Source organism: Coffea eugenioides, unplaced genomic scaffold (assembly GCF_003713205.1).
Source record: "Coffea eugenioides isolate CCC68of unplaced genomic scaffold, Ceug_1.0 ScVebR1_223;HRSCAF=862, whole genome shotgun sequence".
Taxonomy (NCBI): domain Eukaryota; kingdom Viridiplantae; phylum Streptophyta; class Magnoliopsida; order Gentianales; family Rubiaceae; genus Coffea; species Coffea eugenioides.
In genome coordinates, this window is record NW_020862708.1 from 5597 (window position 1) to 23014 (window position 17418).

Here is a 17418-nt window from a genome sequence, read left to right on the forward strand (position 1 = left end):
GTGAGTGAGGCGGGGAATGGTTGAGTTGGGTTGGAGTTGGGTTGGGTTGGGTTGGCGGGGCCTAGAAGAGAACCTTGATCTCACTATTGCCGCTAACAAGTAACCCAATCAATAGAAACAAAATTGCCAACATATAGAGGAACAAGTAAATGCAGATCAGTAGAAATCCATATCCTCTAATGAAGTCAACAATCAACCCAATAAGCACAGGTATCTCCCAATTCAAAAGGGTAGTGCATAATAAATGGCTCACCAAATTAGCAATTTAAATCCCTGAGCAATTTAAACCCAACAAGTCAATCAGTACCAGAAAACCACTCCAAACAATGTAACAGTTAAACTCCACAGGCAAAGGACGTCCAACCAATTTCACTCAAGCAAACTAGGAGCAATGCGACTGATTAAACAAAGCAACGAATTTCAGCAAATGGACTCATAGCCACCCAAAATCCCAACAAATGCCCTAAAGATTTAGCAATTGAAATCAATAGGTAAAATACTCCAGCAAGTCAATTAGACGCCACCAACAGCAATAAGCAATGGAAGTGGCACAGTAGCCTTCCAATTCAACAAACAAATGAAGAAAATACCCAACCAAAGGCATTTCAAGGGACGCAAGACAGAAATCAGCAAAGTAGAACTCAAGTGATACCAAAAATAACCTCGACAAAGCAGTGAATTCAACCAATTTGAATACGTAGAATACGGTCAGAAATGCCTCCCAAAGATCAACAGAGAGCGACAAAAATTGCCCACCCAAAATCTGTCCAAATGGTTCCAATTGGATAAGAAATTACACAACTCAACCAACCGAAATTAGCAAATGAGCCAAGAAACCGTCAAAACCAGCAATAGTAGTTCAAATTTTGGACTACAACTAAATCAAAATGTTTGGCAGTTTTCGATCAAGTAGCCCACCAACTAGAACCAAGTGGCAACAAATGTAGTTATAATACCCCAACCAGTACCACTGGTGCATCCCACAGATAATGAAGCAACATAAACGGCCACCCCAATCAAGAAAATGGAAACTTCAGGCACCTAAGGACTAGGCGAAAGTCTCAACAAAGCAGCTATTACAAACAATAAGCAGTGGTGGTCCGAATATTAGTCAATGCAGAAATCATGCAACTCAAAATCTCGGCAAGTGCTCCAATGAGCTTAGCAATTGAAATCACAAAACCGAATACTCCCCAAACAAGGTACTTAGAGTCAACCAATGGCAATACTAATTCAACAAACCAACCCAGAAAATTACTCAACTAAGGGTGCAATAGGGGTCTCCGAACACAGCTCCAAACACCAACAATTGAACAAATAGAAACTAAACAGCCCAAAAATCAATTAAGTAGATAAACACATAAAAACTTCACTCAAAAACTAATTAAACATGGAAACAATGAAATTTTCCCCAAATTACTTCAGATTCCACCCCAAAATTGGACAAATAGTGTCAACCAACCACAGATGATATCACAGCACTCAAATCAACCATAAAAATGTCTGGCCTCAGCTAACAATTCAAAAATCTGTCCTCAGCTAATTAGAACTAATAATCTGGCCTCAGCTAATTAGTGACAGTAAATGAGAGAGAGATATCACCGGAGGTGTTTCGGCCACAACAACAGGTACAGTGGAGGGGCAGAGGCGACGTGCGTGGACCTCACGCGAGTGGCTTAAACGCAAAAGGGCGCCCGGCTGCTGCTGCGGCTACTTGCTGAGCTTGGCTGGTGAAGGAGGCTCCGGATCCGCACACGGTGGAGCTAAGGAGCTGGAACTGCGGCTGGCGGCCCCGCGCACACGACGGCGAGCAGCCTGGCTGCTGGTGCTGGAGCTTCCGCGCGCTGGGCAGCGGAGGGGACTTGCGGCGTCTGAGTGCTGGAGGCTGCGCGAGCTCAGGAGCTGCGCGCGAGGGAGATGGCGGCGAGCGGCGATGGCAGTCAGGGAGCTGGTGAGAGGGGCGAAGTGGATGGTGGTGGTCGTCGACGCTGGCGGCGGCTGCTCCTCGTGGATGCGGGCTGCGGCGGACAGGGGAGATGTGGGCTCAGCCGTGGGCTGCTGCGTCGCGAGCTTCGGGTGGCAGCGGCGATGGCGATGGAGCTTCAGCAGCGGCGAGCGCCCTGGAGTGGAAGCATCGAGGGTCGGCGAGGTGCGAAGTGGATGGCTGGCTGGTCCTTTGCGCGAGACGCGAGGTGGCGGCGTGAGTGAGGCGGGCGGCGCGAGTGGGCGGTGGCAAAAGGGATTCGGACAACAGAGAGAGAGCATGGGAGAAGGAAGAAAGAAAAAAGAAAGAAGAAGAAGAAAGAAAGAAAGAAAAAGAAAAAGAAAGAGAAATTGTTTTTTTTTTTTTTATACTTTGAAAATCTAAGCTACGGTGAAACAAAAAAAAAAATTTTTTTAAACTTTTTTAATTTTTTTTTTTAAATTTAAATTTAAATTTTTTTTTTTTTTTTTTTTTTTGTAAACGATAAGAACTGATGAAAATTTTTTTCCCTCAGGCGTGACCACCTGGCGTGGGCACGTCTAACTTCCTTAGAGTCCGCAAATTCTCGCCTTCCAACCCTTTTCCCCAGACGTGACCACCTGGCGTGGGCACGCCTAAATGCCAATTCCCTGTCACCAAACATCAAACTATTAATTGCTACCAACACCTAACTAAAACTTCAAAAATGCATGAAAACTGAAACAAATAGTCTTGGGTTGCCTCCCAAGTAGCGCCTTTCTTTAATGTCTTTGGCTAGACATTTTCATGTGTATTCATGGAGGATAAAATCTTGTGACTCGTTTCAGTGCTTCATCTTCTATGTAATCCTGATAGCCCTCGTAAATAGAGTAATTCTTGAGCACACGAGCTACGGGCTTCCATGGACTAGTAAATGGCACCAAACAAACAAGTGATGATCTTAAATCTTCACTCACTCCTCCATCAAGAGCACTTATTGGTTCGAAATATTTTGCCATCATGACTCTTAATTTATTCCTGGCATGAAATTCAAAATCGTCTGGTATAATAAAATCAATCTCACTAACAGGAATTAAAGAATAAGAGTCAGGAAAATATTGATCAAGGAATGGAGGAGATGTCACCGCATTTGGAGATAGTTCACTGGATTCATTCACTTGAACCATTTGATGTTGGGGTCTCAATTCTTGCTCTTCAACTTTCTTTTCAACTACATCTTTAGATTCTTCTTCTCGAGACTCTTGCAGTACCATGTCATTTGTCAGAATAATTGCACTCTCATCTTCCTCATGGTCGATAATAGTCGGTGAGGACAATTCTTCATAAACTGGAGAAATCAATTTGCTCGTTTTAAATGCCCATTCAAGCCTTGCTTCTTTCATCTCTTCACTCATCTTTTGTGTCTCCTGTTGAAGTTGATGTACCTCCTGTTGAATTTGATATGTGTTAGTAGCTATTAATTCAACCATTTCTTCAAGAGACATACCTGACATGGATGACGGTTCTTGAGACTCTAGCTGTTGAAAATCTAGTGGCCCTGTTGTATAATTATAACTGGAGTTATCCCACCATCCTTGATCATACCCGTTTGGATTAGGGTTATACCACGTTTGAGACCATGGTGAAAAATCTCCATAATTATTGACTGGGACACTCAGATTATCTTGATATTCGGGGCACATACCGGTCGAATGATCCCTGGCATAACAAATTTTACAGGTTGCAGCAGCCATTCTTTCTCTAATAGAGTTTACTGCCTCTGAATATGCAAACTTAGCAAAAAAACTAGTCTCATCGCCTTCCCCGGAAACAAAATCCAGTCTATCACCAAAATACGGAGTGTTAGAAGCCATAAACTACAATAAAAAAAATAAGAGAAAAATAAATAAAAAATAAAAAATAAAAACAAGATGAACTCAAAAAGAAACAAATTAATCTGGCACCAGTCCCCGGCAACGGCGCCAAAAATTGACAGGCGTCAAACCTGTGCAATAATAAATACCTGCTTAAATAAAATACAAATTCTGTATATAGCGGTAAGCAGGGTCGAATCCACAGGGATTGGGGATAATTTAATTTCTTCTCAAGTTCCAGATATGGGGGGTTTTGAAAATGATAGTAACTAAATTACTTGGAATAAATTAATTAAAATAAAATAACTACAACTCAAATAACTAATTATCACAATAAAAATAATAATGGACGAACTCTAGCCAAGAGACAACTTCGGAGATGGTTCACTTAATTCGATCACAGATGCAAGGATTATTCCAGTTACTATCTGATAAATTAGTTATAGTTGTCATACACGCGATAAACAACCAACTCTTCCTCAATTTGTCGATAGCCAAGGTACGACCGTTGACTATTTCTCTAATCAGGAAATAACCCTAGGTACGACCATAGAAGTTCAATTCCCTAATTGCATGAATAATTAGAAGAGCCTAATTCTAACCAATCAACACGCTACGAGGGTCTCTTTAAGTTAGCCTGTCTATCTCCCTGACACAAACCCAATCATGCCAGTTGCCACCAGTTTAGAATAATTAAACAATTACGGATTTAACTACCCTAATTGGCTTCAGGTTATTGAATTAATCTAGAATCCGGGCCCTGGATAATCGAATAATAAAACAACCATATGAACATAAAGCAGAAGACAGACAAATACCAGTGAATAATGGGAATAAATAAAAACTAATTCGATCTCACAAATTTAGTAGAACCAAATCCTCCGTTGTTCTTGACTAGACAAACTTAGCCACGCCTCATGAGAAAATCTTCAAGTAATTCCACTGAGGTCCAGGCCATCAAAAGAGCCAAGAAAGAAACGAAAAAACTAAAACTATCCTAAAGCTTCGATAAGAACTAAGGATAAAAAGTATTCATCCCCAAAACCTTCTCTACGTTTTTCTTTTTAAAGCCAAAGGGAACAATGACATAATGCTTCCTACTCCGTGGTCCCCACCAAAATTGAAAGCCAAGGAAAAAAAATCCACAAGCTGCGGCTCAATTTTCTTTTTGTTTCCTCGGTTCCTAGGGCTCTCATAACCCTTTCTTCATCAGCTCCATAAGGGCCAAAGGGAAATCCATTTGTTTCCTCTCTTGTGGGCCACGTTGAGTGAGCCTTGCAGAAGACTCCCATGTGTGCAGTAAATTGCTCAGAAAGTCCTTCCTTTTTTGTAGTTTCTGTTCCATTCCCTGAAATTAAATCCAAATACCAAATATAAGTAAATATTAATAATTAAAACAATATTTGGCAAGGACAAAGGGGAAATTAATAATAAAATAACCAACAATTAACACCCTATCAAAGGAGAAAAGGAAAGGAAAGAAAGAAAGAAAAAGAGAAAGAAAGAAAGAAAAAGAAAAGGGAAAAGAAAAAAAATAGATTTTGGGGTTTTTTTTTTCAATGTTTTTTCAAAATTTTTTTCCGAATTTAAATTTTCAAAATTTGAATTTTTGAAGAAAAAAAAGAAAAAAATGTTTTTTTGTTTTGAGTTTTTGAATTTTCTCAATGTGAAATTTTGAATTTTTTTTTTTTTGTTTTGGGTCGTCAAACACCGCGTGGGCACGCCAAGATTGTACAACGTCCACTGACCATGAGATTTGAATTTAGACGCTTAACGCGTGCCCTCCTCGCGTGGGCACGCCAAGATTACCTATTCTGGTCATAGTGAGGAAACATCAAGAGTGATTAGTACCCAAGTGAAAAATGACATATTTAAGAAATTGAACACAAAAATAACAAAATCAACAATTGGGTTGCCTCCCAAAAAGCGCCTTTCTTTAATGTCTTTGGCTAGACATGCTATGCTTGTTCACGGAGGATAAAATCTTGTAGCTTGCTTCAATGCTTCATTTTCAATGTGATCCTGGTAACCCTCATAGATGGAGTAATCTTTGAGCACACGAGCTACGGTCTTCCATGGACTAGTTGATGGCGCCAAATAATCAAGCATTGATCGCAATTCTTCATCCACTCCTCCATCAAGAGCATTCGACGGTTCAAGATATTTGACCATAGCTACTCTTAATTCATTCCTGCCATGAGACTCAAGAACTTCCGGTATAACAAAATCAATCTCATCAACAGAAATTATAGAGTAAGAGTTAAGAGAATGCGAGTCAGGGAATGGAGGTGGTGTCACCACATTTGATGATTCTTCACTGGATTCTTTCACTTGAATGGGTTGCGGTTGGGGTTCCATTTCTTCATTTTCGGCTTCTTTTTCAACTGCATCTGTAGAGCTCTCATTTTGACACTCTTGCATCTCCTCATCACTAGTCAAGCAAATTGCACTCTCATTTTCTTCAAAATCAACAATGGTTTTCGAGGACAATTCTTCAAATTGAGAAGCCAATCGATTTATTCTGGATGTCAATAGACATATTTGATCTTCCAGATTACTCATTGCATCCTTCATCATCTCATTTCTCATTCGTGTCTCCTGTTGGAATTGATATGTATTAGTAGCTAATGATTCAACTATTTCTTCAAGAGACATACCTGACATAGATGATGATTCTTGAGACTCATACTGCTGAAAATTCATTGGCCCTGTTGTATAATTATAACTGGAGTTATCCCACCATTCTTGATCATACCCGTTTGGATTAGGGTTATACCACGTTTGAGACCAGGGTGAAAAATCTCCATAATTATTGAGGGGGACACTCAGATTATCTTGATATTCGGGGCACATACCGGTTGAATGATCCCTGGCATAACAAATTTTACAGGTTGCAGCAGCCATTCTTTCTCTAATAGAGTTTAGTGCCTCTGAATATGCAAACTTAGCAAAAAAACTAGTCTCATCGCCTTCCCCGGAAACAAAATCCAGTATATCACCAAAATACGGAGTGTTAGAAGCCATAAATATATATAATAAAAAAAATAAGAGAAAAATAAATTAAAAATGAAAACAAGGTGAACTCAAAAAGAAACAAATTAATCTGACACCAGTCCCCGGCAACGGCGCCAAAAATTGACAGGTGCCGAACCTGTACAATAATAAATACCTACTCGAGAAAAATACAGATTTTGTATATAGCGGTGAGTAGGGTCGAATCCACAGGGATTGGGGATAATTTGTTTCTTCTAGAGTTCCAAAGTATGGGGGGTTTTGGATTAAATGCTAACTAAATAAATTAACTGCAGAAAATAATTGATTAAGAGAAATAATTAAGGGAAAACTCTAGCCAAGGGTACACTTCAGAAATGGTTCATGCACTGATCATTGATGCAGAAATAATTCCAACATTTAGTAATAGATTAGTTATAGTTGTCATGCACGCGATAAACAACCAACCCTTCCTTAATTTCTCGATAGCTAAGGTACGACCGTTAGCTATTTCTCTAACCCAAAAATAACCCTAGGTACGACCGTAGGATTTAATTTCTAGATTGCATTAATAATTAGAAAGGCCCAATCCTAACCAACAAACACGCTACGAGGGTTTGTTTAAACTAGATCATATGCTCCCCTGACATAAACCCAATTACGCCAGTTGCTACTAAGATAGAGATAACGAACAATTACGGATTCAATTACCTCTATTTAGCAAAATAGCCTATATGAATAATTAATTATTGCGCACTAATCAATCATACATAAGGACTATAACAATTAAAAACAGGAAACACATAAATACCAATAAATGAGGAAGCGATTAAAATAATTTCGATCTCACAGTAATTGTTGAACCAAGTCTTCAGTTGTCCCCTTGACTAGAATTAAGAGGTTAGTCCTCCATTAATGGAGAACAACCATGCGAAAGAGCTAAGAAAAGAAAAAAACTAAAAAACTATCCTAAAAGTCTCAACTAAAACTATTGATAAAGGCCCTCGATAAGAGCTCCCCCTGAAAGACCCAAGTTCCCTCTTCTAAACAAATGACTACTTCTCTCCCCTGTTGGTCTCTCGGATGATAAGGAAAAGATAAGACCATCATCTGTACGTTTGTTTCTCATGTGAAAGTCCAAAAGATGACTTATACTTCATATTCGTGGTCCCCGCTAAAATTGAGAGCAAAAGTCCTCCCAAAGCTTCCTGCACCAACCGAGGCTTTCCTTCTTGTTTTGTTTCCTAGTACTTGTAGGACTCCAATCTCCTAATCAGCAAAGGAAATGCAATCTCTTTGTAGCACCATGTGGGCCCGGTTGTTTGAAATCTCAATTATCTCCAAAAAGTCCCTCATTTTTGTAATTTTCTGCTCCATTCCTGAAATGAGATCCAAATACCAAATATAAATAAATATTACTAATTAAAACAATATTTGGCAAGGAAAAGGGGGAAATTAATAATAAAATAATCAACAATTAACACCCTATCAATTCGGAGATTGTTCACTGGATTCGTTCACTTGAATGGGTTGCGGTTGGGGTTCCATTTCTTCCTTTTCGGCTTCTTTTTCAACTGCATCTATAGATTTCTCATTTTGACACTCTTGCAGCTCCTCATCACCAGTCAAGCAAATTGCACTCTCATTTTCTTCTAGATCAATAATGGTTTTCGAGGGCAATTCTTCCATTTGAGAAACCAATCGATTTATTCTGGATGTCAATAGACATAGTTGATCTGCCAGATAATTCATTGCATCCTTCATCATCTTATTCCTCATTTGTGTCTCCTGTTGGAATTTGTATGTATTAGTAGCTATTGGTTCAACTATTTCTTCAAGAGACATACCTGACATAGATGACGATTCTTGAGACTCATACTGCTGAAAATTCATTGGCACCGTTGTATAATTATAATCGAGTTATCCCACCATCCTTGATCATACCCGTTTGGATTAGGGTTATACCACGTTTGAGACCAGGGTGAAAAATCTCCATAATTATTGAATGGGACACTCAGAGTATCTTGATATTCGGGGCACATACCGGTTGAATGATCCCTGGCATAACAAATTTTACAGGTTGCAACAACCATTATTTCTCTAATAGAGTTTAGTGCCTCTGAGTATGCAGACTTAGCGAAAAAACTAGTCTCATCGCCTTTCCCGGAAACAAAATCCAGTATATCACCAAAGTATGAAGTGTTAGAAGCCATAAACTATAAAAAAAAATAAGAGAAAAATAAAATAAAAAAATAAAATAAAAACAAGATGAACTCAAAAAGAAACAAATTAATCTGGCACCAGTCCCCGGCAACGGCGCCAAAAATTGACAGGTTGTCAGCCTGTGCAATAATAAAAACCTGCTTAACTAAAGTTAATTTCTGTAGATAGTGGTAAGTAGGGTCGAATCCACAGGGACTGTGAGTAATTATTTCTTTTCAAGTTCACAGTGACAAGGGGGGTGTTGGCGGAATACGGTCTTTGAGAGTAAGTTGGGAGGGAGTGTAAGCAAGAGGTCTCGGGTTCGAGTCCTCCACCTTACACTTAAAAAAAAAAAAGATGATCCCCTTAAGATTTTAAAGTAGCCACACGACACCTATGTAATTTTATGTAAATTGAAAAATGGACGGAATACATAATCGTTTACAGCATTTGTACCAAAATTGCTTTAAAACGCGTGTGATAAAATTTTAATATTTATATAACCCCCTTATGATTTGTATAAATATCCATTTTACTCCCTGTGATTTTTACATTTATTCATATAATTAATCTCCCTATATTTTTGAACAAAGTGATTATGCCGTCAATTAATTTAGCATTTAAATAAGGGCACTATTAGTATTTCAACTAACGACGTTACATAGGTAATTTTCACTTTATAGAAAATCAGAGGGGGATGAAGTGGATTTTTTGACACGTTGGGGGGCCATTTGGTAATAGATGAAACCACAAGTGTTGCAAGTAATTTACCCTAATTATTAGCAAAGTAAAGACTTAAACCATAAAATCAATTTCTGAAAGGGTATTAAAGTAAATAAATTGCCTTGTTAGATTTTGTCATTCTAATTATTTTTACCACACTCACCCCTTTTTTTACCCCTTGGAAAGCTTACTCACTAACCAATCAGAGTCTAGACTTGCCTTTTTTTACTTAAAAATAAAATCCATGGTTAAGTTTCTAATGAAATCAATAAATTTTAACAAATGAAAAATTTGTATAAACATTTTGAATGTTATTTGCCATAACATTGTGAATGTTAATTTTTCCTTGTTAAGACAAATGAAATGCAATTGTACAATTAGAATGAATAATTATTTAAGAATAAAATATATGACCTGTGCTAATATCTAATTTCGCATGAACATTTACTTATTCTACGTTATATCTTTCTAGTTGAACTTTTATTTCTTTTTGTGAATTTGAATTGAATAATGTGAGGTGTATTATTGAATTTGGAATATTTACATTTTTTGAAGTGTTATTGAGGTTAATAAAGAATGTAAATGATCTATAGTGCTTAATTATCTTAGTTGTCTTCTGACATTCAATTGATAGAAATAGTTGGATTCTTTTATTTGTTCTTTTCTCTTAGTATTTCTTTATACCGATAAAAAGCACATAATTATATATCTGTCACACGATATTCATATCAAGATTCTTCAAATGAATATGGACTCTTTTCTTCTTATATATTTCTCTTTTGTTCGAAGAGCATCTATTTTTTTGATACTAAAATTTTTTATGATCTCAAAATTGTGGCTAATGCAATTGGTCACATAATTTCAAGTAGGAAATTGTTTTGGATAAGAAACTTTGACACATATAAGAATTGAAGATGGAGTACAAGGGTCACTAAATAGTTTTAATAGGGAGTTTTTTCATTTTAATTACCATTATTATTGAGGTTTAATCATTTTAAATGTTTCATATTTTTAATTACTACCAAAATTAAAATGTAATAACTCTAATTAAAAGATAAGGGTGATATGGGTACAACAAAAACTAAGATAAAAAAGTGCTTATAACATATGATGCCAATAGTCATTGAACTTTTAATATTGTAACAGATAATAGATTGGTCCATGGAGTCACTATCCAAAATCTGCTCTCTTATCAGGTAAGTTGATTGAGGTTTTGGATTTTTGGAGCTGCGCATTTTAAAGAAATCCCAAATGAAGAAGAGCAAAAGTTAAAAACAATCCCAAATGCATTGGAGAGCTTCAGAATTTAGAATATCTAGATATGGGTGATCCTATTGCCAGTTGGTTACCAATGGAAAACCCTTTTAACAAGATTATTTAAATCCTGATAATGGATGTTACTTATTAAAGTTCCATCTGAATCAAGAGGGCTCCTTTCCTCGCTTAAGTTACAAACCATAATTGTTTCGACAGCCCATAATTATTTTCTCCTTTATGTTGGGGCAACACAGAAATTGAACTGGATTTTTGGAAGCACGGATTAGTTTTATTTTTTGAATTAAGTTGCTTCAATTTCCTGTTAGTTCTCACTTACAATAATTGTTTCGACGACCCATAATTATTTTCTCCATTATCTTGGAGCAACATAGAAACTGAACTGGATTTTTTGAAGTATGGATTAGTTTATTTTTTTGAATTAAGTTGCTTCAAATTCCTATTAGTTCTCACTTCCAATAATGTTCTTTCTGGTGAAAATGAAAATTTATGCATATGAAATATCATAAGCAACAACACTTGGCACCCGGTATAAGCAATGTCACGCAAAATAATAGAGACTAATCAAGAAAGTATATTCTTTTCTTGGAACTCAATCAAAGAGGATAACAGAAGAGGTGAAGTAAGAATAAAGAGAAGACGAAGAATGAAGCCATCTTTATCTATATTATTATTTCCCATGAGGTAATTAGTACTCATTTGCAGTATTGAAGAAAGTGGTGCTTCAACCTTAAATGATACTCTTTTGCAATACTGAAGAAAGAATATAACATTTCAGGTTGATTCTATCTACCCTACGGAATAAGTTATTGCAGGAAGATGGTAAATCATGAATAATTCTTGGCTAACATTAACTGGAGGTTCTTAATAATAGCACAGTTAAGCCTGATTTACTGTAAGAAGAAAAATTCTTGCTTTTTATGAAGTATATTCTCTCCCTTTAATTCCAAAATATATATTTTTGGTTAGCCTGATTCATTGCAAACTTGTCTTGCAGCAAATGTTGTGAGACGAAATGACAATACTGAAAAGACACAAAAGACAAACAACGTGCTACTGAATCTGTTTCCTTGTACTTTTGTAGTACAATATAGAAAGGAAGACTTGGTTCCAACATTCATCTCAGATTTGCTGATGCACATTCTACAGTCAATAAAACGATTGCTCAGATCAATTCAAGCCCTCCATTTGTTCTCTCTTTTTCTAGTGAATAAAGAGAGGCAGAATTAAACCCCAAAAAGGAATAGCATTCATCCATTGGATGTTTCAGAGCAGACTAGTTCGAATTCCTCTGAGCATGGACAAACTTACAAAACTCTTTAGAAGGGACCAAACAATTAAATTAACTTTGCCCCACTATCAATCTTGTCAAGTCTGACTGGACTATGAAAAGTTTAAAAAAGTTTTCAGAGACCATAACTAGTTTCTCCTTTATTGTGGGGTGACAGTGACACAGAATATTGAACCGGATTAGTTTTATTTCTGGTCAAATGAAGATTTGCACATCAAAGATCATAAGCAACATTACTCTTGACCCAAAAAAAAAAACAGCATTATTCTGGCACAAGTTACCAGCAATGTCATTGATGGGAATAATAGAGACCCACTGAGAATGTGCTTCTTTTATTTGAAAGCCTTTGAAGATGATATAGCTAAGACTTGACGTAAGAATAAAAAGGACAAGAAGAATAAAGCCATGTTTGTTTATCTCTTTTCTTACTCGTAAGGGCTGATTTATTCCTAAAGTGGTGCTTCAGCTCTCACTATGATACTAATTTTCGAAAGTGAAGAAAGAATAAATCATTTCAACTTTCTTTCGACAAATTCCAAACCATGGGGAACAAGGAAGGTAGAAAAAGAGCATTACTTCCGATGGAATCAACCTGATCCCCACCAGGGTCTTCCTTCCTATGTAATAAATCCTTCTCAGGCACCAAAAAATATATGAAGTTAAAACCATTCTTTTACTCAACCATATAAAAAGAAGCTAAAACCCTGCCTCCTTCTTCTTCTTCTTGAAAAAAAAATAACAAAAAACTATAAAATGGCAGAAACTGTTGTCTCTTTTGTTTCAGATCGTCTCGCAACCTTACTCCGACAGGAGGGAAGCCTACTGGGAGGGCTTCGAGAAGAGGTCGAACTCATCAAGGATGAGTTGGGCCATATGAAAGCTTTCCTCAAAGTGGCTGAAGCAAAAGAAGATGATGATTCCAGGTATGGGTGGCAAACCAATCCACTTAACTAAATTTACTCATACACGCCTATGAATAGATGGGTATGGTATCTTAATTTTTTTATATGGATATAAATGAGTTATCCAATAATATCTATTTAATAAATGGATATTATTGGTTAACCCATCAAACCCAATTAACCTATTTAGAATTCTCTTCCCCCACCCATTTTTTTCAGATTTTTCATTTTGTCATGATGTTAACTACTTTTATTTTATTATTATTATTATTTGTTGGTTTATCTTATTATTTTATTTTCTCTTAGTTTGTTAATTTACTCATTTTTCAGCATTACCAATTTATGATAAGTTTTAACCTCTTTTCTTATCTTTCTAAAATGAAATTTTAAATTTATATATGAAAAAAATGTTAGGGGTTCAAAATTTTTGGATTAAGTTTTTATATTAATTTTTATAGTACTTAGTTCAAATTTTTATATTCTTATTATTCAATTACTAAATAATATGTAATTTTGCGACATAAAGTATCAATGAAAAAAATTGGTAATTAGACGTATTGAGTATTATAAGTAAATATTTAAAACTAATAATGGGTACAAAGAGCGGTATAAATTGATAACTTAGTTTGCAAAAAAGAATTTAAATGAGTATAGAAAAAGTTAAAATAAATGGGTTATAAATGGGTAATTGGGTTACCTAATTCATTTTTTAACTTATTCATTTATACCGATCTAATTAAATGGGTATAAATGAATTGACTTAGTTATACCCATTACTCATTTTACCTAATTCAAATCCGTCCAAGTCACCCATTTTGACACATCTAATCCCAGGCTCCAAGAATGGATCAAGCAAGTGCGCGAAACTGCTTATGACATTGAAGATGTTCTCGATGAATTTGTACTTCGCTTTGCTGGCTACCGACATCATGGATTCTGTGGCTCTCTTCAGAGAATTCTCAAAGCCATTAAGAGCTTGCGAGCTCGTCATCAGGTTGCCAGTGAAATTCAAAGCATAAAGTCCAGGATAAAAAATATTTCAGAAGGACGTCAGAGATACCAAGTTGAATTTGGCATCGACGACCGTGTCGCTGGATCGTCAACCATGACCAACTCATGGCGCTATAGCAGGGATGATGCACTTCTAGTGGAGGAAGCAAAATTGGTTGGCATTGACCAGCCCAAACAACATCTGATTTCTAAGCTTCTCGAGGGCCACGATCACCAACTCAAAGTTATTTCAGTGGTTGGTATGGCTGGACTAGGGAAAACAACCCTAGTCAAAAAGGTCCATGAAGATCCAGATGTTAGAAAGAATTTCCCAGTTCGTGCCTGGGTTACCGTCTCTCAAACATGCGACTTTCCAAAGCTCCTGAGAGACTTGATTTGGCAGTTGCACAAGGAATTGAACAAATCAGTCCCACAATTCATCGAGTCTATATCTACCATTGAGTTGAAAGAATTTGTCAAAGATTTTCTTCAACAAGCTGGAAGGTATGCAATTGTGTTTGATGACGTGTGGGACGTGGAATTTTGGAATGCAATCAAATTTGCACTGCCTGAGGGTAACTACGGCAATCGTGCCATACTAACAACACGAAAAGCCGATGTTGCCTCTGCCTCTTGCACAGAATCTCAGGATTATGTCTACAAAATGGAGCCACTATCAATTGAAGATTCATGGACCCTATTTCGTAACAAGATCTTTAAAGGAAATCGTTGCCGCGCCCACCTAATGGATGTTGCAAAAGCCGTATTGGATAAATGTGATGGTTTGCCTTTGGCAATTCTGGCGATCAGTGGGCTCTTGGCTTCAAAGGACGTGAGCAGAATAGATGAATGGGAGATCGTTCAACACAGTCTTGGGGGTGAATTAGAAGGCACCGGTAAGTTAGAGAGAGTTAAAAGGATACTTTCTCTGAGTTACAATGATCTGCCTTCGCATCTCAAACCCTGTCTGCTGTATTTAAGCATTTATCCGGAGGATTATCTAATAGAATGCAGAATGCTGGTTCTATTATGGATTGCTGAAAGATTTATAGAATGGAGAGAAGGAATGCGTATTGAAGATGTAGCCTGGGGCTATCTCGGTGAACTCATCAGTAGAAGCCTAATTCAAGTGACTCAAGTGTTTTATGAAGGATCACCCCTCACGTGTCGAATCCATGACCTATTGAGAGAAGTTATTCTCATCAAGTCAAGGGAACAAAACATGGTGACAATTACTACTGGACAACCAATGACGTGGCCATCTGAGAAGGTACGCCGTCTAGTAGTCCATAGTAGTAGTAACAGTAGCAACATCCAACATCACCAACAAAGACAATTTTATTCCTTTAAACACCTTCGATCATTCATCACAGTTAGTTCCACCAACCCATTACTATCCAAAACTTTCTTATGTGAAGTTTTAAGGAGCAGTAAGTTGCTAAAGGTTTTGGATTTGAAAGGTGAAAAGATAGCGGAAACACCAACTGAGATTTTCAACTTGTTGCATCTCACATATCTGAGCCTATATGGTACAAAAGTGGAAAGAGTCCCAAAAGCCATTGGAAAGCTTCAACATTTGGAATATCTGAATTTGGGGAACACTGGAGTTAGGGAATTGCCCGTGGAAATCCTAAAGTTGCAAAAGCTTCGGCATCTCATAGTAGTCGCAGCAGTTGATCCTTCAGATGATGATTGTGGATATTATGGGTTTAAAGGTCCGTCAAAATTGGGAGGGCTTCTCGCTCTACAAACATTAAACACCATAGATGCAAGTAGTGGGTCTGTAATAGTTAAAGAGATAGGAAAATTGATCCAATTAAGAGACCTATATATTACACAGTTGAGAAGAGAAGATGGAAAGGAGCTCTGCTCCTCCCTTGTCAACCTCACCAGCCTTCGGCAATTAAGTGTTGCTTCAGTTGGAATAGGTGATGATTCTGAGATAATTGATCTAAATCATCATCAACATTTCCTTTCTTCTTCTACTTCTTGTTCGTTTCTTCAATCTCTTCGTGTGCTACTTGTGCATGGCCGCTTAGAAACGATGCCAGCATGGATAACTCATCTTCAAAACTTGGTAAGAATAGATTTGTACTGGAGCGGCTTAAGGCCTGAGGAGGATCCGCTTGAATTCCTCCAACATTTGCCCAATTTGGGTCAAATTACTTTCTGTGGATCTTACCAGGGAGAAAGGTTGTGTTTCAAGGCTGGAGGGTTCCTAAAACTGAAACTGTTGTGGCTATGGAAAATGGAAGGGTTGAGAAGGATGACAATCGAGGAGGGTGCGTGCCCAAATCTCCAAAGACTAATTCTGAGACAGCTTCCATTACTAGAGGACTTACCTTGGGGTATTCAGCACTTAAGCCATCTTCAAGAGCTGGGTTTGTATGAGATGAGTTCTCGACTGATGGAAAAGGTCGAGAATCAGGAGGAAGAAAGTGAAGATTACAGAAGAATAGCACACATTCCTGAAATTGTCATTGGTTTCTATGCCGATGATGGGAAATGGAGAATCCGCCGGCTATGGGGGAAGAAGAAGAAGAAAACAATCCTTGCCTAGCACTAGCAGCATCCCGTGGCTTTCCTTTCTCTTTGGTTTCTTTCCTCCCTGTTTGTTGACGATATGCTTTCTCTTAGGGATGGCAACCGCAGGCAGCGCCGGCCCGCGGGGGGCTGTCGGGGCCGGGGGTCCCCCGCCCGCCACCAGTCGCAAAAAAAAATAAATATAATTATCTATAATAAGTAAATTAATTACAGTTATAAACTTATGATAATGATATTATTAGTTAGATGTATTATATAATGTATATTAGTTTATGTAATATAATTGATATTATCAATTATATGAATAATTATACATGTCTACTAATAGAATTTATTAATTAGTTATACTAAATTTACTAATACATTTATACTAAATTTCTAATTACACTTAATAGAATAACACTTTTTTCTCAAAAAAAGTACAAACACAATAATGAATTAGTGATTGTATTTGTACTAAAAGTGAAAACTTGACTATTTTAGTTATATTTATTTCATCATATTGGATTGTATTCAAATAACTTCTGTTTCATTATTTTTATGAGTTTCAATTGTAAAATTACAATGAATAATAATTTGGTGATGTGTTGATATATTTAGTACTTGATTATTTATTAAAATTTAACTATAATAAAATTATATAATAAAATTTTATTAACCCCGCGGGAGAAGCGGGGCAAGGCG

At 37.0% G+C, this 17418-nt stretch overlaps 1 protein-coding gene across 1 annotated transcript; it reads left to right on the forward strand.

Annotated features, from left to right (window-relative positions):
* Nucleotides 1-1917: 1917 nt before the first annotated feature.
* On the forward strand, nucleotides 1918-16750 carry LOC113756375 (disease resistance protein RPM1-like). Its single transcript, XM_027300063.1, has 3 exons — nucleotides 1918-2149; nucleotides 13083-13221; nucleotides 14035-16750. Exons 1-3 carry the CDS (start codon nucleotides 1918-1920, stop codon nucleotides 16748-16750), a joined length of 3087 nt encoding a protein of 1028 aa, XP_027155864.1.
* Nucleotides 16751-17418: the final 668 nt, after the last annotated feature.

What these genes read in the sequence shown, in the direction of transcription:
- LOC113756375 (XM_027300063.1), top strand. Translation starts at nt 1,918, where the DNA reads ATGGCGGCGAGCGGCGATGGCAGTCAGGGAGCTGGTGAGAGGGGCGAA. An exon ending in AAGCATCGAGGGTCGGCGAG is followed by an intron (nt 2,150 to 13,082) that starts GTGCGAAGTGGA and finishes CTTTTGTTTCAG; the next exon opens with ATCGTCTCGCAACCTTACTC. An exon ending in AAAGAAGATGATGATTCCAG is followed by an intron (nt 13,222 to 14,034) that starts GTATGGGTGGCA and finishes ATCTAATCCCAG; the next exon opens with GCTCCAAGAATGGATCAAGC.